This window comes from Manihot esculenta, chromosome 1, assembly GCF_001659605.2.
Source record: "Manihot esculenta cultivar AM560-2 chromosome 1, M.esculenta_v8, whole genome shotgun sequence".
In the NCBI taxonomy this organism is placed as follows: domain Eukaryota; kingdom Viridiplantae; phylum Streptophyta; class Magnoliopsida; order Malpighiales; family Euphorbiaceae; genus Manihot; species Manihot esculenta.
This window is the reverse complement of record NC_035161.2, coordinates 35643711-35665913: the sequence shown is the minus strand read 5'-3', so window position 1 is coordinate 35665913 and position 22203 is coordinate 35643711. Positions and strand designations below refer to the sequence as shown.

At 34.1% G+C, this 22203-nt stretch overlaps 5 protein-coding genes across 10 annotated transcripts; 3 read left to right on the top strand and 2 right to left on the bottom strand.

Moving 5' to 3' along the window:
- The first annotated feature begins 1158 nt into the window (after nt 1–1158).
- Nucleotides 1159–1998, top strand: LOC110627023. Its single transcript, XM_021773277.2, has one exon. The coding sequence runs from the start codon at nt 1159–1161 to the stop codon at nt 1996–1998; it is 840 nt and encodes a 279-aa protein (XP_021628969.1).
- A 295-nt stretch (nt 1999–2293) lies between these two features.
- LOC110627110 (chlorophyll a-b binding protein 151, chloroplastic) lies at nt 2294–6660 on the bottom strand. Of its 2 annotated transcripts, XM_021773388.2 has the most exons (4): nt 6443–6660; nt 5540–6187; nt 4779–4792; nt 2294–2884 (listed from the first exon to the last, which is right to left on the bottom strand). In XM_021773388.2, exons 1-4 carry the CDS (start codon nt 6586–6588, stop codon nt 2490–2492), a joined length of 1203 nt encoding a protein of 400 aa, XP_021629080.2. In that variant the 5' UTR covers nt 6589–6660; the 3' UTR covers nt 2294–2489. The 2 variants fall into 2 exon arrangements, with proteins under 2 accessions (XP_021629080.2, XP_021629158.1); XM_021773466.1 differs by lacking the exons at nt 4779–4792; nt 5540–6187; nt 6443–6660 and adding an exon at nt 3306–3556 and having other exon boundaries at nt 2294–3141.
- Nucleotides 6661–8744: 2084 nt separating this feature from the next.
- On the top strand, nt 8745–12263 carry LOC110626771 (probable galactinol--sucrose galactosyltransferase 6). 2 transcript variants are annotated; one of them, XR_006351986.1, is made up of 6 exons: nt 8745–9194; nt 9283–10672; nt 10811–11020; nt 11119–11253; nt 11350–12116; nt 12164–12263. XR_006351986.1 is itself a non-coding variant. In XM_021772884.2 (5 exons), the coding sequence occupies exons 1-5, from the start codon at nt 9044–9046 to the stop codon at nt 12035–12037; spliced, it is 2574 nt and encodes an 857-aa protein (XP_021628576.1). In that variant the 5' UTR covers nt 8745–9043; the 3' UTR covers nt 12038–12263. The 2 variants fall into 2 exon arrangements, 1 of the variants encoding a protein (XP_021628576.1); XM_021772884.2 differs by having other exon boundaries at nt 11350–12263.
- A 477-nt stretch (nt 12264–12740) lies between these two features.
- On the bottom strand, nt 12741–15937 carry LOC110626882 (urease accessory protein F). 2 transcript variants are annotated; one of them, XM_021773167.2, is made up of 3 exons: nt 15547–15937; nt 15270–15363; nt 12741–13715 (listed from the first exon to the last, which is right to left on the bottom strand). In XM_021773167.2, exon 3 carries the CDS (start codon nt 13692–13694, stop codon nt 12963–12965), a length of 732 nt encoding a protein of 243 aa, XP_021628859.1. In that variant the 5' UTR covers nt 13695–13715; nt 15270–15363; nt 15547–15937; the 3' UTR covers nt 12741–12962. The 2 variants fall into 2 exon arrangements, with proteins under 2 accessions (XP_021628859.1, XP_021628780.1); XM_021773088.2 differs by lacking the exon at nt 15270–15363 and having other exon boundaries at nt 12784–13715; nt 15547–15930.
- Nucleotides 15938–16253: 316 nt separating this feature from the next.
- On the top strand, nt 16254–20802 carry LOC110626521 (RINT1-like protein MAG2L). Of its 3 annotated transcripts, XM_021772517.2 has the most exons (6): nt 16254–16451; nt 16586–16766; nt 17004–17337; nt 17426–17524; nt 18622–18740; nt 18837–20802. In XM_021772517.2, exons 2-6 carry the CDS (start codon nt 16662–16664, stop codon nt 20796–20798), a joined length of 2619 nt encoding a protein of 872 aa, XP_021628209.1. In that variant the 5' UTR covers nt 16254–16451; nt 16586–16661; the 3' UTR covers nt 20799–20802. The 3 variants fall into 3 exon arrangements, with proteins under 3 accessions (XP_021628209.1, XP_021628367.1, XP_021628292.1); XM_021772675.2 differs by lacking the exon at nt 16254–16451 and having other exon boundaries at nt 16625–16766; nt 16999–17337; XM_021772600.2 differs by lacking the exon at nt 16254–16451 and having other exon boundaries at nt 16629–16828; nt 16999–17337.
- Nucleotides 20803–22203: the final 1401 nt, after the last annotated feature.

Below are 22203 nucleotides of genomic sequence, written 5' to 3'. Positions count from 1 at the left end.
ATATTATTTTATATTTTAATTTAAATATTTAAATTTTAAATAAATTTATAATTTTAATCAATTTTTAAAATCAAAATTAAAAATAAATAATCTAATCATTAAAAATATGATTCACGTCTTTAATAATAAATTTTATTTTATATTAATAACTATGAATATCTTATTAATTTCTATATTTTTAAAATTATACATTTAAATCTATCTATAATCAATCACTCCTTACCAATTATACTTTAAACATTTTAAATTTTTATTTTTTACTTGAAAAATAATTAAATTTCCCTTAACTTTTATCTATAATATCTCATTTAATTAATTTTTAACACTTTTTGTTATTTAATTTTCATTCATTAAAATATTTCAATATTTATATTTTTAAAATTTTTAAAAAATACTTACAATTTCAGCTATTTTTAATAGTACCGGCTATTTTAAGTGGTACTAAATAATCTTTAAGTAGGTTATAAATTTTTATAAAAATATTTTATAAAAAATTTATACTTTCAAAACAAGTTTGATCATTCATCTCTAAAATAATATTTACAATAGATGGAAAAATTGTAATTTTAGATAAATTAAATATAAAAAATTTAATGATTTAATTTTAAAAATATAAAGATTAATCCATTAATTATGTTAAAATTTTTTCACCTATATTAAAAAGGATTTAAGAGCGCATGAAAATATTTTTTATATTTAAAATATTTATTCTCGTTTGACTTGTTAACTAACAGAATTATGGATGGAAACATCTTCGACTTAGACCAATTAATTACATAGGGATTCAAGTACATAAAAAATATGTCAATTATGTTAAAATTTAAGAATTAAAATATAATTTATTATAAAAAATTATAAAAAAAAATCATTCCTTTTGTTCTTTTAATTAATAAAGTAAAAACAAATTAATTTTAATAATAATAATTCATAAGTCTTAAAAAAACAAAACAATTTCCGAATGAGCTAATTAAAAGCCAATAGGATTAGAATTCCAGAGTGACATAGGAGTGATTAATAAAAGAATGAGCTAACTTAAAACCAATAGGATTAGAATTCCAAAGCGACATAAGATTGATTAGTAAAAGAAAATATGAAATCTATAAATACAGACACAACACTTAATACTTTTATCTACCATTAACTCCATCTCTCTCGGCAATGGCAGAAACAGAAGGTCATCAAGTTGGAATCGTAATGGGCTACCCATGTCAACCCTACTTCCAAAGTTATGATCAGAAGCAACCTCCAAGTTTTGCAGCCACAGCCGCCGCAGCAGCAGCCTCCAACTCTGGCTGGACAATAAGAAATAACTCCGCTCGCCCACCTCCTGATAGCTACCGGATGACCACCACACAGAATCATGCTGAGCTTGATTGCAGCAACGTAACGACAGATAAAAAGAACCTTATGATGGAAGCACTTCTCGTTTTATTTGCTGGTATTCTTGCATTGGGCTTCATTTTCTGGAGAGCTTCGCTAATGATAACCGATTTCCGTCCACCCAAGTTCGAAGTTGATGCAGTGACAGTCTATCCTTTCAACATCTCGTCATCTTCTCACATAACAGCAAGCTGGAACATCAGTTTATTCATAGAAAACCCTAAATCAATCTCCTTCTATTATGAAGATATGAAGGCTTCTGTTTTGCTGAAGAACGAGAGTATCTGTTCTACAATGGTTGGGAATTTGTTTATTGATGGTCGCTATGAGAAGGGGATGATGGTGAAGGCTAATCTTGCGGCCTCCTCAGTGTCTATGAACCAGACAGTAGCAGAGGCTGCAATTGCTGAGATGACAGAAGAACAAGCTGTGAGCTTCTCCTTCATGTTGAATGTTATTGGAAGAATGGATCCTGGGAATAGTGATGAAAAAAGGAAGCGTATGGTGGCCTCGTGTGAGGATCTGAAGGTTGGATTCAACACTAATTCTCAAGTGGGAAAGTTGATGGGTAGCCCAATTGCTTGCAATCTACGTATCTACAAATATAATATGGAATGAACAAACTTCTACGTACGTACAAAGGAAGTTAAAGTTTAGCTAGATTTTTCCTTCAGGTTTTTTTTTTTTTATTTTTTTATTTTTATAAGTTAAGGGTAGAGGATTTGAGAAAGTTGAACTCAGAACCTCTTAATTTATTGGTTTTGCTATGAATATACATATATATGAAATTGATGGGAAATTGTTAATGGAAACTCGAGTTCCAAACAGGAAGCAAGAAACTTCATAATTTTCCTTCAAGTTCTTATATGTTGCTGCTTGCAAAGGGAGAGATGAGAATACCTGGGAGCCTACATTTGGAACTTGGTTATATTATTGACACATTAATTCCTTTCAAATACAGAGGTCAGGCATGAGAATTCTGATCTCATGTTCTGTTGATACAATGTTTTCACTACTAAAACACAAGTAGAGTAATGACGACGTCCACTACAAGAACATTTCCAGAAATTTAAAATACTGGTACTGAGATGTTGAACTTGATTCTCCCTTCATTTTCCAGGAACAAAGTTAGTAGCATATGCCCATGCATTGTTGGCCACTGGATCAGCCAAGTGATCAAAGAGGTTCTCAATAGGTCCCTTTCCAGTCACAATAGCTTGAACGAAGAATCCAAACATAGAAAACATTGCCAAGCGTCCATTCTTGATCTCTTTCACCTTCAATTCTGCAAATGCATCAGGATCATCAGCTAGTCCCAGAGGATCAAATGCACCACCAGGGTAAATAGGGTCAAGTCCTTCCCCAAGTGGTCCTCCACCAACTCTATAGCCTTCAACAAATCCCATTAGCACGACCTGAACAGCCCAGATTGCAAGGATACTCTGAGCATGGATAAGGTTAGGATTGCCAAGATAATCAAGACCACCTTCTGAAAAGATTTGGGCTCCAGCTTTGAACCAGACTGCCTCGCCAAATTTGACACCATTCTTGGAAAGGACTTCAGGGAAGACGCAGCCAAGTGCACCAAGCATAGCCCATCTGCAGTGGATCACTTCAAGCTCACGGTTCTTGGCAAATGTTTCAGGATCTGCAGATAAACCAGCAGTGTCCCATCCATAATCACCGGGGAATTCACCAGTAAGGTATGATGGTGTTTGCTCAGAGAACGGACCCAAATACTTGGGACGGTCTGGGCCATACCTGTTTTATCAATTACAGTTTATGCCGTTAGATCCCAACACGAATACCCAAATACTTTTGAGATCTACAATTCGTTTTCTCTTCTTCTTCTAATTATTTGGCTTAATCCTCATTTGTTAAGAAATTAAGATAATAATAAATTGGTGGTTAAGAATAATAAATACCATATGCTTGGTGGAGCACTCTTGACAGTTCTGCGCATGGAAAAGCGACCGCCGCCGAAGGAACCAATCTTGCGGACGAGCTCATTTGACTGCTTCAAAGCTGTCTGCCCAGCAAAGGCGGAGTGTTGGATTGCAGAGGTTGCCATGTCTAAATTGCTTTGTGAAGCTTTTGCTAATTTTGTGGAGAGGAGGTGTCTGTCAAGTGTCAAGAGAGCCGGGAGATAAATGGGCTATGAGAAGATTTGTGGATTGGGAAATCTACACATCAGCTCCATTCTATTGGTTATTGGATTAGATGTAGATTTCTTTGTTGATTTTTTAGGGATGTGGAGGTTACTCTCTTGCCATGTGGAATTGAAAGATCTTCCTTGGATTGAATAGAGGCCACAAATCGAGTCAAAAAGACTTCACAGTAATATAATGTAATTAATATAATTAAAATTTTGAAAAAAATATAATTAAAATTTTGAAAAAAATATAATTAAAATAATAAAAACTATATGGTGTTATTCCAAAACTTAGTCTGGTGGAAAGTGCATTTTCTAGTCTTGAAAGGTCTAAAATTCGACTCCCCTAACCCCCTATTTCAAAAAAAAAAAAACTATATGGTATTTTTTATATGTCCTTAACTCGCATTCTCTCATTATAAATTATTTTTTAAAATTGTATTTATCGATTTAATTTAATAATAAATATAATTAAATATACAGGAAATATTTCATATTTTACTCTTTAATTTTTTTTTTTGAAAAAAATTAAATTTGAAACTAATAAATTTATTTTTTTTAATACATATTAAATAAAGTTATATTTGTCTTTGAATATATTAAAAAGTTAATAAATAAATTATTATTTTAAAAAATATTTTTTATAAAATAAGTAATAATTTTTTTTTAAAAAAAAATCAATGTAGTCTTTAGCCAATCTTACTTTCAAGTTTGTAATTATAAGTGATTCATGACTTGAAATAACTCACATTATCTTGTATTTAGAGAAAATAAAAAATCACACCCAATTTAAAACAATTTTATCTACGCATAAAATTCAGGTTGACTTTTAGTGGATGCTTTATTTGTGGAAAATATTTTTATCTTCTTTAGTTTTTAAGACATATATTATATATGAACTGATTTTTTCATTTAAAAAATAAAAGTTATTTTTTAATTTTAAGAATTTTATTAACATCAACATATTTTAAATATATAAATCATATTAATCCATGCACACACAGATTTAGCATAATGCAAATGAATATGAATAAATCTAAAAGATTTCATGTTTTACTCTCCAATTTTCTATTTTCATTTTTTTTAAAAATCTTATTAATCCCTTTATTTTAAATATTGCAACTAACTATAATTAAGTTATTTTTTATAAAATAAATGGAGCCCTAGAAATATTTATGATATATAATTAAATTCCTTTTTCAGCAGCATTGTAATTGAATTACGATAAATACCAGTTTTAATAAGCTCGTTTTGTATTTAGTGTCCTTAGGTGCATAAATGCTCCTAATTCCTATGTAATTTTCATTTTATGTAAATTTATTTTCTAAAAACTTTAAACAGAATGAAGCACCCAATACTCTGTTTTTAACCATTATCTTCATGATATATTTTTCTTTTTCCATTGAAGGGCAACAACCTCTTGATTAGCATGACCATGTTGGAGAGTGCAGAGGCCAATTCATCGGTAAGCTTTGTTTATTCATTGGTAATATGGGGACAGGAAAACTTTTTACCCCCTCGTTTATGAATAATTTTGTAAGAAAAAGAGTTTAAATGAATTTTTATAAAATTATTCATCAAACTTATTTTTATATATAATGAAATTTTAATTTTTTTTATTTTAAATAAAAATTTAATAAGAAATTGAATTGAATTTTTATAGAGGGAGATGAGTTATTTCGGTCTGTAGATATATGAAAATGAGAGATCCCACTGATCTGTGTTTTGGATCCACAGCCTAGGAGTTAATTTCACCATACAACTATTACTGGTGGTATATAGCAATGAAAAGTCATGTTTTGACTGAAAGCTTTTAAATTTAATTATGACACATTCCTTCCAAATACAGAGTTTCAAGCGTGGAGAAATCTGATTTCATGTTCTGTTGATACAATGCTTTCCAACTACTAAAACACCCGTAGAGTAATAATGGCCTCCACAACAAGAACATTTCCAGAAATTTAAAGCACCAGGACTGAGTAATGTTGAACCTGATTCTCTCTTCATTTTCCAGGAACAAAGTTAGTGGCATAAGCCCATGCATTGTTGGCCACTGGATCAGCCAAGTGATCAAAGAGGTTCTCAATTGGTCCCTTTCCAGTTACAATAGCCTGAACAAAGAACCCAAACATGGAAAACATTGCCAAGCGTCCGTTCTTAATCTCTTTCACCTTCAATTCTGCAAATGCATCAGGATCATCAGCTAACCCCAGAGGGTCAAAGGCACCACCAGGGTAAATGGGGTCAAGTCCTTCACCGAGTGGTCCTCCACCAACTCTATAGCCTTCAACAAATCCCATTAGCACAACCTGAACTGCCCAGATTGCAAGGATGCTCTGAGCGTGGATAAGGTTAGGGTTGCCAAGATAATCAAGACCGCCTTCTGAAAAGATTTGGGCTCCAGCTTTGAACCAGACTGCCTCGCCAAATTTGACACCATTCTTGGATAGGATTTCGGGGAAGACGCAGCCAAGTGCACCAAGCATAGCCCATCTGCAGTGGATCACCTCAAGCTCACGGTTCTTGGCAAATGTCTCTGGATCTGCAGACAAACCAGCAGTGTCCCATCCATAATCACCGGGGAATTCACCAGTAAGGTATGAGGGAGTTTGCTCAGAGAATGGACCCAAATATTTTGGGCGGTCTGGACCATACCTGTTTTATGAATTACAGTTAGATATATCCCCAACGCAAAATAGTAGCCGTTTATTCTCAAAGCAACTTGCATACACGTAACCAAAGCTCTCTCAAGTTTTCTTTGCTTATTTTCTTGGACATCTCCTTAAAAGATAAGATGCCTTTGAGCTCTACAAATTCGTTTTCTCTTCTTCTTCTTCTAATTATTTGGCTTAATCCCCATTTTTTAAGAAATTAAGATAATAACAATTTGTAATTGAGAATAATAAATACCATATGCTTGGTGGAGCACTCTTGACAGTTCTGCGCATGGAAAAGCGACCGCCGTCGAAGGAGCCAACCTTGCGAACGAGCTCATTTGATTGCTTCAGAGCGGTCTGCCCAGCAAATGCAGAGTGTTGGATTGCAGAGGTTGCCATGTCTAAATTACTTTGTGAAGAGGAGGTGTCTGTCAAGTGTCAAGAAAGCTGGGAGATAAATGGGTTATAATGAAAGATGGGAAGATTTGTGGATTAGGAAATCTACACATCAGCACCATTCTATTGGTTATTGGATTGGATGTAGATTCCTTGCTGATTTTTTTAAGGATGTGGAGGCTATTGTTTTGCCATTTGGAATTGAAAGATCTGCCTGGGATTGAATCATTACAAGCCACCAGATGGAGTTTGTATTATTATTATTATTAAAAGAAAAAACAAAGCTGCTTATCTTAAAACTATGTTAACTTTTCAAACGAAAATATTGGCATAAAATCGAAATTGATTTTTAGAATTGCTTGCGACGTATAATTAAATTTATTTCAAAATTATGACTGAATTAGGATGAATTCTACTTTAAATTAGGAATTTTCCTTTTTTGAAGTTGACTATATTAGAAAATGTTTTAGGCCCAACAGTACACCAACCAGGGCTAATGGCCCAAACCAAATATCCAGGGCGCAATACAAATAGTTTCATGTCTACATAAAAACAAGTTATAGTTATTGGCCAAGGCCTTTGCTGAGAAGAGGCAATTTTGGTATTGCTACTACAAAGCCTAAACGCCCAAACGGAGGCAAGAAGGCTGCCGATGAAATCCTAAGCAACTAACTCTTAACTATAAAAAATAACACCTCAAACACCACACAAGCCAAAAGAAAAACATATAACCACTGTGATTAAAAAAAAGTTCTCTAATATTAATCGCTTAGTAATAATTATATATTATTTTTAATAATATAAAAAAATTAGACTATAATCAATATTAAAATATTTTAATTAAATTTTAAAATATTAAAAATGATATATAAAAAATATTTATTAAAAATTTAACTGATTAAATCGAATTAAATTAAATTAATTTAATTTAATTTCTATTTAAATTCAGTTTAATTTATTTTTATAAACACTAAAATTTTAATTTTTGAAACTAAGAATATGCAGTTCACTAACATTCCTTATGGAGTGAAATAGTAATTTTTTATTATTTAATTAAATTTTAGTCAGGTGTTAGTTAATAAATATATATTAGAGGAATTTCTTAAATGCGACTATATTAAATAGAAAATTGAACTAATTTGTCCACTGGATGAGGATATCTATATTAATAATGGGTAGATACTCATATTAAATGTTAAATTTTCTAAAAAATATTTGTGTGCTTACATCTTAATTTAATAATATTAAAATAATAACATAATTAAATTTCATCTAAAATTCAATGAAAAGGATAATTTTGTATTCATAATAATAAACAACAATGTTAACATCATTAGAACAGAAGCCCATGCATACAAGTCACGCTACAGAAGATAGTGATTATCTAAAATTAGAAGATTGAATGATTAATTGATTTCTAATATTAAACCCTTTCAATCACTTTCAAACCTGAAGCTTTACGATTATAATTACCATTACAATTTGTACGATTACAATTACCATTACAATTTAGAAAGGTATCAAGTTGACACCAAGTCCTGTATAGAAAAAAGATTACCATCATGAAGGTGGTGATGACCAGATTACAGCTCACACTTAAAATTGATAATAACAAAAAAAATAATATTTAAAAATTATTTATTTTTAAAAAATTACTATATTATAGACATTAAAAATATCAAAAAAATATAGATTTGATAGGACGATTTTGGCGGATACTATCAGCAATCCAATGACATATCAGACCATCCAGGCACCACGTGGGATGATAACTATTGAAGCAAACTCGTGTTTGAATCAGGAAGAAAAGGTCAAAAGCGAGTGCGTGGAAACATATCAGCACAATTAACCCTGTCGAAGTTGCAGTTAATTATTAACAAAAGCAGGTCGGACAGAGACAAGACCATACAATTGGAGATGTCCAGAATCAATGATTTTGCATACCCATATTCGAATATAAATTAGAGGAATCCCAACCCCAGTCCTCTACGGATATCACACTTCTGAGCTCGCACCCTCACTTCGCATTTCACTTGCCCAATAATATTCATTCACATCAACCCACAATACAACAACAAGGCATTTCAAGAAAAGCAGCCAGCGATTACCATCCTTCTTAATTAATCTATCTGTCTAGGTATATTTTCATACCCTCCTCTCTGTTTCATTTCTTTGTTATCGAAGTCCTTACCAGCTGCAGAAACACTACAACTTCGAATTAAAAGAAGAAATTTGGAACAATTTTTCATTCGTCTAAGAAGCGTACAAAAAGGAGAGAGAATTTTTTTTTAAAAAAACGTGTAGGCTCAAGTTTTGGACTGGTACAGCGTGGATCTGATGTGGCAATCCGATCTTCGCAGTTTGAACAATCAACCACCAGTCTGAGGATTGGGTATGCTCAGCCAATAAGAGCACACCATCAACAGCACAAGCACAACTTAAAATTCACGCACTAACGATGACTTCAAAATCATGTTTTTCCAGAATTAATCCCGAATCTCTTGTAAATTTCACCCATCTATCTCGTTTTCCTTCAATTCAATCATATTCTTCCTTCTTTCTTAACATCTCAACCACAACGACGATCAAGAACCGGCGCTCTATTTATAGTATTCTCTTTTCTCCATTTTATTTTTGTTTGGATGCTGGGAAATTGAGTTGCTCACCAAGTTTGATTCTTTTGTTTATGTCTTCTAGGTCGCAAGTATTTTTCGCATCGCGCATTATCTTTGTCGGCATTTAAGAAAGAGGATCAATTAGAAGAAATGACGATCAAATCGGCGGTACGAATCTTAGATCGGAAACTAATTGTGAAGGATCGCACAATCCTGAGTGGAGTACCGGAGAATGTGATAGCAACATCCGGTTCGTCTTCCGGTCCGGTGGATGGAGTCTTTCTCGGAGCATTTTTCGATGGGGAAAATAGCCGGCATGTGGTGCCTTTGGGAACTTTACGTGACGTCAGGTTCATGGCCTGCTTCCGTTTCAAGCTTTGGTGGATGGCCCAGAAAATGGGAGATCACGGAAGGGACATTCCTCTGGAGACACAATTTTTGCTAGTTGAGACTAAGGATGGGTCCCAGCTCGAATCGGACGATGGAAACGAAGAGAATCAGATCATTTACACCGTTTTCCTTCCTTTGATTGAAGGATCATTCAGAGCTTGTTTACAGGGAAACACGAACGATGAGCTCGAGCTTTGTTTAGAAAGTGGCGATGATGACACCAAAGCGTCGTCGTTTACACACTCTCTGTTCATTCACGCCGGTACGGATCCGTTTGCTACGATTACTGATGCGATAAGAGAGGTTAAGTTACATTTGAAAACTTTTCGTCAACGGCACGAGAAAAAATTGCCTGGGATCGTCGATTATTTTGGGTGGTGCACCTGGGACGCGTTTTACCAGGAAGTGACTCAAGAAGGGGTGGAGGCTGGGCTCCAGAGTTTGGCCGCTGGTGGGACCCTTCCAAAATTCGTGATCATTGACGATGGATGGCAATCAGTTGGTAGTGACCCGCAAGAGGAAACCATATCCAACGATCAAAAAGAGAACAAACCGCAACCGTTGCTTAGGTTGACTGGGATCAAAGAAAATTCGAAATTCCAAAAGAAAGATGATCCAATGGTTGGAATAAAGAACATAGTAAACATAGCGAAACAGAAGCACAGGTTGAAATATGTGTATGTATGGCACGCGATCACCGGATACTGGGGTGGGGTCCGTCCAGGAGCTAGGGAGATGGAGAAATACGGGTCGTTGATGAAGTACCCGATGTTGTCAAAAGGGGTGGTGGAGAATGAGCCAACATGGAAGAATGATGCATTGGCGTTGCAGGGATTGGGGCTGGTGAATCCAAAGAAGGTGCACACATTTTACAATGAGTTGCATAGTTATTTGGCATCTGCGGGTATAGATGGGGTTAAGGTGGACGTGCAGTGCATATTGGAGACTCTAGGTGCTGGTTTGGGAGGAAGAGTGGAGTTGACAAGGCAGTATCATCAGGCTCTTGATGCATCTGTGGCTAAGAACTTCCCTGATAATGGGTGCATTGCTTGCATGAGCCATAATACTGATGCATTATATTGGTGAGTGTCCCTCCTTTTTCACTAAATTACTGGTCATGAATTATTGAAAAATTGATAGGCTTATTCCTGACTCCCTTCCATTCTTAACAATTAAATGACTGAGCTTCTTTTTGTTGTAATATTGGGTACATGAAACAGCTCGAAACAGACGGCAGTGATGAGAGCATCAGATGATTTCTTCCCGCGGGACCCAGTGTCACATACCATCCACATAGCGGCAGTGGCTTACAACAGTGTTTTTCTAGGAGAATTTATGCTGCCTGATTGGGATATGTTCCATTCCCTCCATCCAGCTGCTGAATATCACGCATCTGCTAGAGCCATTAGCGGTGGCCCTGTCTATGTCAGGTATTTCGTCTTTTAACTCAGAAACAAAACAAAATGTTAAAAACCATCCTTATGCCCTTTTCTCTTGGCTAATAGTTTATGACCATTTTTGCTCCTAGTGATGAGCCCGGGAAGCACGACTTCAAGGTACTGAAGAAGCTGGTCCTGCCTGACGGCTCAATTCTTCGAGCTCGTTTGCCTGGCCGCCCTACCCGTGACTGTTTGTGCTCTGACCCAGCCCGTGATGGTGTTAGGTAAGAGATATTTCACATTAGACTACACTCCCTTCCTCTATTTCCTCAAGGTTTGTGCACATTTTATTAACAGAAAAAAGTATTCTTTGATTGCAGCTTGTTGAAGATATGGAACATGAACAAATACACAGGGGTCCTAGGAGTCTACAATTGCCAAGGTGCTGCCTGGAACAGCGTTGAGAGGAAGAACACATTCCACCAAACCAAATCTGATGCTATAACAGGAGCCATAAGGGGCCGCGATGTCCATCTCATAGCTGAAGCAGCCACTGATTCCAGCTGGAACGGTGACACTGCTATTTATGGCCATCGAACTGGGGAGCTCGTCATTCTCCCTTACAATGTATCAATGCCGGTGTCACTCAAAGTTCTGGAGCATGATATTTTCACTGTAACACCCATCAAGATTTTAGCACCCGGATTCAGCTTTGCACCCTTTGGGCTCGTAGCCATGTACAATGCTGGTGGAGCCATTGAGGGGCTTAAATATGAAGTGAAAGGAGGTGCGCAACTATCAGAGATTGAGGAAGGATACAAGGGTGAAAACAGTATCCTGAGTGAGGAGAGAGTAGAGAATTGCAACAATGAATTGGTTGGGGAAGTGTACATGGAGATTAGAGGGTGTGGCAAGTTTGGTGCTTATTCGGCAACTAAGCCAAGGAAGTGCATCGTGGACTCCAATGTGGTTGATTTTGTGTATGATTCATCCACTGCTTTGCTTACTTTTAGCTTGGATAGCTTGCCTGAGGAAGGTGAATTTCACGTCATTAAGGTTGAATTGTAGTTTCATTCCTTTTAGCTTTAAAAATATAGCATGCCCGAGGAAGTTGGTAAACGTCATATTGTTTAGGCATGAGTTATAGTTTAATACATACAGGATAGATGCTAGAGAATTCAGGAATTATTATCATTCCTTTCAATTTTCTTCCCTCTTTCAGGTCGAGGGGTTCACTTAGTGATGTAATTTATAGTTGGAAGGAATTAACTATAAACCATTGGAACATTGTCAACATTCGTTTCCTGATTTTCTAAGCATCAAGCTGCTAAATCTCAGTTGCCTTCTAAAAATTCTCAGCTTTGATTTTTCTTTCAAAAAAAAAAAAAAACTATATTAGTAGTTTGAATATCTAACGAACACAGAAAAAAAAAAAATTCATTCATCAAAACTTAAACGCGGATGAGAGAGTAGCCGAAATGCCAAAGCATCTTCCTCCTAAATAGAAAGTAACAGCCCTTTGCAAAAAGGACTGTCAAACTGATATTGTTACCATCGCCATTAAGACTCTAAATCCTCCAACATAATAGGATAAATAACACAGAGGCTGAGATCCATTAATAAAGGCCATTGTCAGATGCAGATGCTCCAATTAAAAAATTGACATTTTCCATAGAAGATTGATATAGGGAGTGGGTCAGAAGGTTTCTTTGTTTGCAAGGCTAATATATGGAGAAGGCTCATATGGTAGTTAACCTTTCTAATGTCTCAATTGATGACTAAATGATAATTTATTTTCGTTTAAACAACATTTCTAAAGGAAAATAGATTAGTCTTACAGAATTCATGGAATAATGATATATAATTCTTTTTCTTATATTTCATTCCAGATTATTAAAAAAAAAAAATCAACCACTCTAAGAAACTTCTCACTGATTTTCTTAATAAACTAATCAAAGAAGAGTATTTATTTCTCCCTCACTTACCTTAGATATCAAGAGCAAAACAATCTAGAAAACAAATAGCTATGGCAGCCCTGTAGAGTATCAAGCAAAGGAGCTGTTTGGCACGCTTCTTCAACTGTATGGTCCATCCACTTTTCCAATACACTTTCAGCAACCACACACAGCTGATGCTGCAATACAGCTGCACCTAGGGGTCCAACCAAATTAAGCCTTGTTGCAGCAGAAATTGCATCCCTCATTGTGATAAAAATGTAAGCTTTCTGAGAGGTCTCACTATCCATCCCAAGAAGTCCACATATCATGCCAAAGATGGGAGCATGGTGAAAAGAAACAGCCCCAGAACCAATGCATGCATCTCTCATGGCTTTAAGATAAGGGAGTTCAGTAAACACAGCTGCAGCCACCCTCATGAGAGCTGATCCTTGAGCAATAGATGCCTTTCGACTTACTTCATTGGTTAAAGTTGCATCCAATATTTTGTCAAGCCTTTGCCAGGTATCCAAATCCGGAGAGAGAGTTGCAGAGTACACAAAAGGAAGAAGCAAACTTCCTGCATTCTCCAAAATATGAATCACCTGATTCTTAAAATCTTCATGACCCAAGATTATGCGTGCTTGCATTGCTGCCTCAAGACCGAAGGAATGAGCAAAACCACCTGTAGGAAGAATGGAATCAAGCAGTTGCCACTGGCTCCACTGTAAAAGAAAATCAGTGGAAGCAATTTTTCTGCGCTTTTTATCTATTATCATGTCATCTTCCATTTGAGAGAATGTACAGCCACCCTGCCATGGACAAATAAAAAGTAGATGAACCATTGACCACTGTTGAAGCATTAGAAACTCTACTACTTAAAAAATGGAGCAAAAAAACTCGGATCTATCTATTGCAGATGTGTAAATAAATCCATCAAATATACAAACTCTGAATTCTGATAGCACAAGAAGAGCACTAGATCAGATCCTTTTCGTCAATACGACAAAATGGGAGAAAACCAAAAAGCAAGGGTCTGAATCCTCAACCAAGTACACGGCAAGGTAAGTATTCAATCACTGAACTATTAGTCTAGTCCAAATACAATTCTAAATTCTAGAAAGAACATTACTACTTATTATAGTTATACTAATGCTATAATAATTAAAGTGGATCCTAACAACTTCACTGTTCATTTTTGAACATTTGGTTTCCCATTTCACCCTCTGATAGTCCCTTGAACTTGCTATATCTCAAGCACACAGATTAAGGAAAAAAAAAAAAGGAGAGGATGTGAAGATAGTCTAGGTTGAATAAGTTGAGGAGATTTTTAGCTCTTAACAACAAAATTTGTGAATATTTGGCAACAATTAAGCTGAGGAAGGCAGCTGACTAAATTGAAGGGAGCAAATATGCTGTTATGGGTTGGGTTATAAAAGATTAAGGTAAAACTTATGCGTCCCCCACTTCCCCCAAAAGTTTAGGTCTTATTTGGTTGGGGATAACTCAAAATCCCTAGGAAATGTGAAAAATTATTTCTGTTTGGTTGATATTTCTTCTTAATTTTCCGGGAAATCAAGGGTTTTTCTTCTTAATAAAGGGAAAGTAACTTACTTACCAACCTAGTTAAGTTAGGTAACTTCCCAGAAAAGAACACATTTGAACCAAACAAGGTCTTAACCTAAATCAGCCCTACCCCTTCCCATATAATTAATTAAACAAAGAATCAGACAATTTCAATGCCTAGTACCACATTTCCTATCCATAACCCTTCTCATGACAGATTTGAGTATGCACCGAGTTATACAACCATAGATTAAAATTGATATTTTCTTTTCTTTTTCTTATAAGAAGAAAAAAAGCATTTGCTGGTTGTTCTCTATTCACATATTTGTTGAATGCTAGCTAACACGATTTTGAACTAAAATGCCTTGCTACACAAAACTATGGCAGCATATCCATGAATTGTTCCACCAAAAATTTTCTTATTCATCCATTTGCATGCCACAAGTCATTTCACCAATTTGGAATTAGCTCCACTAATGCATAAAATTCTATAAGCTACTTTGGCTTACATACTAAGAACACAAAGTTGAGAATGAAAAGTGAAATGATATAGAGTTTTAACAGTTACAGAAGCTTTATAGATTTTTCTTTTTTAAGTCTTCGTTTTTCACAAAAGACCCTTCACAAAAAAAAAAATCCAAAGACATGTATAATTTGACATAAAAGCGCACAAAAACCTATAACAGGAAAAGCATGCAGTTAATATTACAATAAAATTAGTTCATGCAAGCTGTAAACCAGAAATAATTCGAATCCCAACTGGGTAGATTGTAGTCAGAGAAACAGAGAATCGAAAGTACAGTAAGAAAGCCCAAAGATGCTGAAAAAACTTAACAGATTGAAGAAGACCCAGAAGCAACGTAATTGATGGAAACATGAATATTACACTTAAAACTGCACAACATTAAATCGTTGAAAGAAATCAACTGGAATCTTCAAGAAACGTCAAGAACAATGAAAATTTTTGGGATTATGGAAAATGTTGAGAAATACGGGATATCAAACTGAAACCTCAAGTAATGGGACCATAATAAACTTCCATTTGCAAAGAAATAAGATAACTCTTAAAGATTTTACCTCAGAAGCGACAGGATACAAATGAGGACGACACAGGGCCCAATGGTGCTTGATGAATCGTCCACTTTTCTTCCTTCCCGTGCACAATTTAAATGCAAATATAGAAGGATTAATCACCAAAACGAACCATATATTATACAGTGAGATAAAATATTAGATAGAGAAAGAGGGTAGATAGATTTCAAAGTACGCAGGAGATGCGAGAGGATATTGCAGTGGGGAAATTATTTGTAGCCCTTGCTTGGTTCCTGTTCTTGTTATTTTCGCCGAAGGTAGCTTCTGAGTGGCTACTGGCTATGCTTCTTCATTGGAGGTGGAGCTGAGCTTCAGTGTGTTTGGTGAAGTTGGGCTTAGATCGAGCTACCCGATTAGCTTGAGATTTCTTTTGTTTGGCCCATGGGTATCTCTTTAATATAGGCTTGGATTGGAGTTTTAGTTGAGACTTTTCTAATCAAGCTGGCTTTCTTATACTCTCATCCTTTTCAGAATTTAATAAATTAACCTTTTTATTTATAAAATAAAGTTTTAACTTTGATTTATGGTCAAGTATCTAATTGATATCATGCGATTTTTATATTCAATTATACTCGCTAAAAGTTTAAAACTATTAGTGAATTTAATTAATATTAAAATAGAAATAATAATTTATAATTATATACTGATAATTTAATAAAATTATATTTATTTAATTTAAAGATAACTTGTAAATTTATTTTGAGTTAAAAAAACATAACTTAGAAGTTATGTTGCTTCTGTCCGCGATGGGATTGGTGAGCGAGGAGAGTGCTTCAAACCGTGGTTTCATGGGTATCTGAAATTGAAATCGCCGTAAATTAACTTTTTCTGGTGGTTATAGATGCTGTTTCACTGGGTTCTGTGTTTTATTTTGGTGTCCTGATTTACAGGTTTACATACTGATTTTTTGTTGTTTTTAATTGATTGTTGTCTCTGATTTTATTGTTTAGCTTGATTACCGTTATTTTCTGGCTGTTTGGATCGCTTAGTAGTTTTTTTTATGTTTTGTTGTTAATCGGTTTAGGGTTTTTCTGGTGCGATCGGCGCGGTTTTATCGGCGTTGATCGAGGCAGTGAAGAGCAACATTTGGTTGTGGGTCGATGAGAGGGCACTGTTGGAAGCTACTTGTAGAAACCATTATTGGATGGGTCACGCCAGATATGAGTGTGGATATGGATTCATCTGATTTATGGGTTTTGGGCTTGGTGAATTTTCTTAAGGCTTTGCCCCCTAATATCTGTGCCCTTTTGCAATTTGGGGTTTCATGGTAAAAAAATAAATAAATTTATTTCAAAATATAAAATATTATCGTGAATAAAAAGTTTTATTAATTTAAATAAAAAAATTTCGGTTCAACATTTTTTTTATCGTGTCAGTTCAACATATTCTTTCATATTTGCAATTAAACCGAACGTTTCATCTTGATTCCGGTACTAGCGTAGCGTCCCCGTGCTGGCATCAGTGAATTTCAACCAATGCCACCGCCATCGCCACCGCCCCCTTTCGGAGTTCTGCCCAGGCAAACTGAGCTCTCATCGGGCCACAGAGATTTTCTGGATCAGCATTTGGGGAACCATGAAGATCTTCACGCCAAAGCTCCGCTTCTTTTAACCGATTTGACAACAAACTTAGCCGATTTGGAAGCTAGTTTCCTGAACCTTCAGAGAAATCTAACCAAACGCACCGTTTCGTGGATTTCTCGCTCTTTTGGAGCTAAATCATCGGTTTCCAATCTTAATATCATGTTGGAGAATCTCAGTCTTCACACCTCCAAATGTTAGCCATTTGATCTTATGGTGTTTGGGATATTGAAGCTGTTCTTTAAATTAATAAACTGAGCATTGTTTTATGCTGTTTTTGGTAGATGAGGTTTGTTCAAGGAAAATTCAGACGATTCTGGGTGAGGAGTTACCTCAACTTGCCAAATGCCTGAAACGAATTGAAAATATTCGCAGATACGTGGGTGAGTTTCGATTTCATATTGTGTTTCTATTTTGTTACCGATTTTCAGCAAAAAAAAAAAAAAGATTTTCTTGGTTGGTAATGGAGTCACGAGGCATTCGGGGAACAACCTAGTGCACTCGGTACAACGTTCTATCCCCTCACACTCACAAGTCACATGGGTCTCACCGGTAAACTTTATGTCAAGAGAATATTTCAGAATTTCTCCATGTATATTGACTAATTTCTGCTAGTAAGCTTCTGTTTGGGATGAAGTTTTTGGAGGGAAATGATTATTTTCAAAGTAATGGGTACGTGAGCGTCTTGTTTGGAGCAAAGGTTTAAGTAATGGATTTTAAAGAAGATATTAAGGCATATGGAGGTTTCAAATTCACGAAACCTTCTATTCTCACTATCAACCAAATTGGTGTGTTTTGGAGATGATTTTATTGCTCGACTCACTGATGCTCAGACAATCTTAGTGTGAGAGCTTTTGTTTCACTTGATAGTTTTTCCTGGTATTATTAAATGAAGTTGAATGGAAACTTGAGTGACCATCATTTTAACGAAATTCCTGATTGTTCCTGAAGTTCCACATTGATCTTGATATAATGATTCAGCTATTTCATTGCCTTAAATTATTGTATGCCTGTTCTTTGAAACTATAAGTAATTATAGCTTGTTAAAGGTGAAAGATGTTTTAGTTTTCCTTGACATCCCAATTAGATTCTTATTATTGTTAAACTACTATAGTTCCAAATATTACTCTTTATCTCCAAACTAGATATTATGATTATGCAAGTTTGTGCATCTCTTTGTTTGTTGTGCCCAATCATCTCTATGACTGGGGTTTGAAAATAGCCCCTTTGCAAAATGCATGAGAAAGGCTGTGTACAATAGATGCTCCTCTCTTGACCCTTGCAAATCAAGAGTTTTATGAACTGGCAATACCATTTATCCTAATGGTCTTTTATTGCATGAGGTTAATATCTCTTAGTTTTCTAAATACATTTTATACTAGGCTCTATCAATTTTGAGATTAGATATTGTGTCAGAAATGGCCATTTTTTACCTTGGCTTAGGAGGCAGCCATCTAAGCTTAAGTGTTAATTATTTCAGATACTGCACTACAGTTGGAAGCTCTGGTTGGAGATCTTGAGGATGCAGTTTACTGTATTGGAGATTCTCACGCTCGGAATATGTTTTCAGCAAAGTTTATGACTTCACTAATTTCAACCGTAAAGACTTCTTTCTCGTTTTCCCCATACTTCAATCAGCATGCTAATTAGGTTAGATAGTCTATCACAGAATTTGAATATGTGCTTTAAATGCAGGATTTTGGTCCAAAGCAAGAGAGGCTACATAGAGCCATTAAACTGATGAACAACATTGAGGATTTATTGGTTGATGTTGTCATATTTCATCCTCGATGGTCCCAACTTTTGGAGTCTGTTGATATCAGAGTAGAGAAAATTTTAGCTGTTGTTCGGCCTCAAGTTCTTGCTGATCACCGTGCTCTTCTTGCTTCTTTAGGCTGGCCACCTAAACTTTTGAAGTCAACAGTTGATAGTGGAGGAATTGCCTGCCTTCCTAATCCACTTGTTTTGATGGAAGGAGACAAAAGAAAGTATTATTCCCTAAGTTTTATAGGTCTTTGTGCTTTGCAGCATCTGCAGATGAGGAGGGAAGATCGACAGCATAACATTTTTGGACGGAAGGAGTGCAGTATGAGACTTTGGGCCATTGATGAACTTGTTTCACCAATTGCATCACAAGTGGAATACCACTTCCGTAAATGGGCTGAACAGCCAGAATTCATGTTTGCTCTCGTGTATAAGATAACAAGAGACTTTATTGTGGGAATAGATGATGTTTTGCAGCCTTTGATTGACAGAGCAAGATTGGTGAGTTACAGCGCTAGAGAAGCTTGGGTTTCTGCAATGATCCAGATGCTTTCTGGGTTTTTAGCAAAAGTTGTTTCTGATCTTGCCGAAAAGTACAAGGAGAAACACATGAAACTGGAAGTTATATCCTCATGGCTTCACTTGATAGATCATGCTGTCACTTTTGATAAATGGATGCAATCGCTTGTAAATTCAGAAATTCATTTCTTCTTGGAGTCTGAAAGACAAGACTCAAGGGGTCTATCAGTATTAATGATATTTTGTGATAGGCCAGACTGGCTTAAGATTTGGGCAAAAATAGAGCTCAAGAATGCCTGGAAGAAAATAAAACTTGAACTGAAAGATGAGAAAGCTTGGTCAACTGGTAAAGAATCTGGGGTTGACTTTCAAAACAGTGAGGAATCTGAACAATTTTTGCTCATTACTAGAGAGGACTACAAAGCTCCCTTAGTAGCTGATTCTGTCCTTAAAATCACCTGGGAAATGATTGAACGTTGCAGAACTTTGCCTTCTATTTTTTCGCATATTCAATTTATCAAATCAACTGCTGGACGATTCCTCTGGCATTTTCTTAATGTATTGGTTTTGCGTTGCAAGAACACCGAGTTCCTTCTCGATTGTCCAAATGATGCCTTAATTAAAGTGTGCGGATCAATCAATGCTGCCAGATATGTTGAATCCAAGCTGCAAGAGTGGAGCGATGATGTTAACTTCTTAGAGATGAGAATTGCTGAAAGGGATGTTATCGATGGAAATGGTGATCTTGCTGACAACAGTAGCTTCTTTGGGGAAGAAATTAAAAGTCTGTTGGAGCTTGAGACTAACTGGCTCTTGGAGATAATTTGCTTTCTGCTACGTCATTTTGAAGCTCATTCCTGTGAATATCTGCAAAACAAAAGATATTTTGAAGAAGAGCAAGAAAATTTTACTACAAATAGAATTACAGCAGCCGTGGATTTAGCAGTATCAGTTGATATCATCCAAGCACTGGATGCTATTAAAGTTCAGCTAAACGTTCTCAAGTCAAATCTTAATCCAAAAGACTTCTTGGATTTGTGGAGAAGCGTTACTGATGGGCTTGACCAGTTCATTTCGAGCAGCGTTTTTTCTAGTGATATCCAGTTTTCCGGTGGGGGGATTGATCAATTTGAAGCTGATATGCAGGCGTTATTTCTAGTTTTTCAACCATTTTGTGTTCGCCCTGATGTGTTTTTTCCTTGTATTAGAGAGACCATTAAGCTGTTAAAAGTGTGTAGGGAGCAGGCAAACCATTTGCAGGTAGTTTCATCCAGTAGTGAAAATGGAACAAAATACTTGCATTCTCATGGAATTTTACACTTGTCTTTTGAACAAGTTGATAAAGTTTTGAAGAAGAGAAAGTTTGGAACTTGATTTAGTGATGTGCTTCTTTTTTTTCCTTTCTGGAGAGTGTCATCTTCCGAGATGCTTCATACATACAAGTAATATCATCGCTGCATTCTCTTGATCGTCTTTATTTTCCTAGTGCGACATTATAAGCCAAATTGAATAATTGAGTTAACGATCTTCAACTTCAAATGGTTTTTGATGAATCATTTAATTTAATTGAAATTTTAAATTAAAAAAATTATTTATTTATTTATATGAATTAAATACATTTAATTATATTATTATAAATAACATATGTAAATAAATTTAATTTTTAGTATTATTATATAATATCATTATTTTAATAATAATTCTAATTTATACTAAGAATTTTATTAAAATTTAAAATAAGTTTAATTTAATAAACAATACTAATTAATTTAAATTATTGTCAATTAAAATAAAATTAACAAAATTATATATAAGAGATAGAAGATGAAAAAAATGAAATTGTTAAAATTGCCATAATATTTTAAAATTATTATAATAAAACTAATTTTAATTATGAATTAGTATATATTTTATTATTTATGTTTCATAAAAATTTCAATAATATTAATATTAGGACAATAAGTATTAGAATGGCACATTTAAATATTAAATAATATAAAATTTTAATTTAAAAATAATAAATGTTAAAATAATAAATTCTTAATTTTATATTAATTTGATATATTCAAATTTAATTAATTAATAAGAGTTATTGAGATAAGGTTTTTTTTTTTGTAATAGATAATTTTTTTTTAAAGTTCAATTATTTATAATTTTATTTAAATTTTAAAATGAATTATAATTTTATTAAATAAATTAATTAAAAAATTTCAAATTCTAAAATCCATAATTTGTGCTATATTATATATAGAGGGTAAATGATGCGGGAATAATGAAAATATCAAAAATTATTTATAAATTCATTTAAGAATTCATTTAATAATTATAAAATTATCTTTTACTTTAATTAACTAAAAAATAATATAATATATTTTTATTAACTAAATTTCTTTACTTTTATTTATTAAATTGAATTTTAATTTTTTCTTTTAAATATATAAATTAAAAAAATTATTTTTAATGACATTTTTTTTATTAAAAAATATAATTTAACTAAATTTATTATTAATACATACTAAATTATTTTTAATAAAATTTAATGAAAATTATTCTATCAATAATATTAAATAAATAAAAATTTATGTAAAAATTTACTTTTATAAATTAATTTAATTATTAATATTAAATATAATTCTAATCATACCAAAAAATCTATTATAATTTATAATTTAAATAATTTTATAATCTAAATCTAATAAGTAATACTAATTAATTTAAATTAATTTATCTATTATAATAAAATTAACAAAATTATATATTACTTATAATAATTTAAAAT

What these genes read in the sequence shown, in the direction of transcription:
- LOC110626771 (XM_021772884.2), top strand. Translation starts at nt 9,044, where the DNA reads ATGACTTCAAAATCATGTTTTTCCAGAATTAATCCCGAATCTCTTGTA. An exon ending in GAACCGGCGCTCTATTTATA is followed by an intron (nt 9,195 to 9,282) that starts GTATTCTCTTTT and finishes TATGTCTTCTAG; the next exon opens with GTCGCAAGTATTTTTCGCAT. An exon ending in GGTGGCCCTGTCTATGTCAG is followed by an intron (nt 11,021 to 11,118) that starts GTATTTCGTCTT and finishes TTTTGCTCCTAG; the next exon opens with TGATGAGCCCGGGAAGCACG.
- LOC110627110 (XM_021773388.2), bottom strand. Translation starts at nt 6,588, where the DNA reads ATGGCAACCTCTGCAATCCAACACTCTGCATTTGCTGGGCAGACCGCT. An exon ending in AGTGCTCCACCAAGCATATG is followed by an intron (nt 6,188 to 6,442) that starts GTATTTATTATT and finishes TTCATAAAACAG; the next exon opens with GTATGGTCCAGACCGCCCAA.
- LOC110626882 (XM_021773167.2), bottom strand. Translation starts at nt 13,694, where the DNA reads ATGGAAGATGACATGATAATAGATAAAAAGCGCAGAAAAATTGCTTCC.
- LOC110627023 (XM_021773277.2), top strand. Translation starts at nt 1,159, where the DNA reads ATGGCAGAAACAGAAGGTCATCAAGTTGGAATCGTAATGGGCTACCCA.
- LOC110626521 (XM_021772517.2), top strand. Translation starts at nt 16,662, where the DNA reads ATGAGAGGGCACTGTTGGAAGCTACTTGTAGAAACCATTATTGGATGG. An exon ending in ATTTATGGGTTTTGGGCTTG is followed by an intron (nt 16,767 to 17,003) that starts GTGAATTTTCTT and finishes GTACTAGCGTAG; the next exon opens with CGTCCCCGTGCTGGCATCAG. An exon ending in TGACTTCACTAATTTCAACC is followed by an intron (nt 18,741 to 18,836) that starts GTAAAGACTTCT and finishes CTTTAAATGCAG; the next exon opens with GATTTTGGTCCAAAGCAAGA.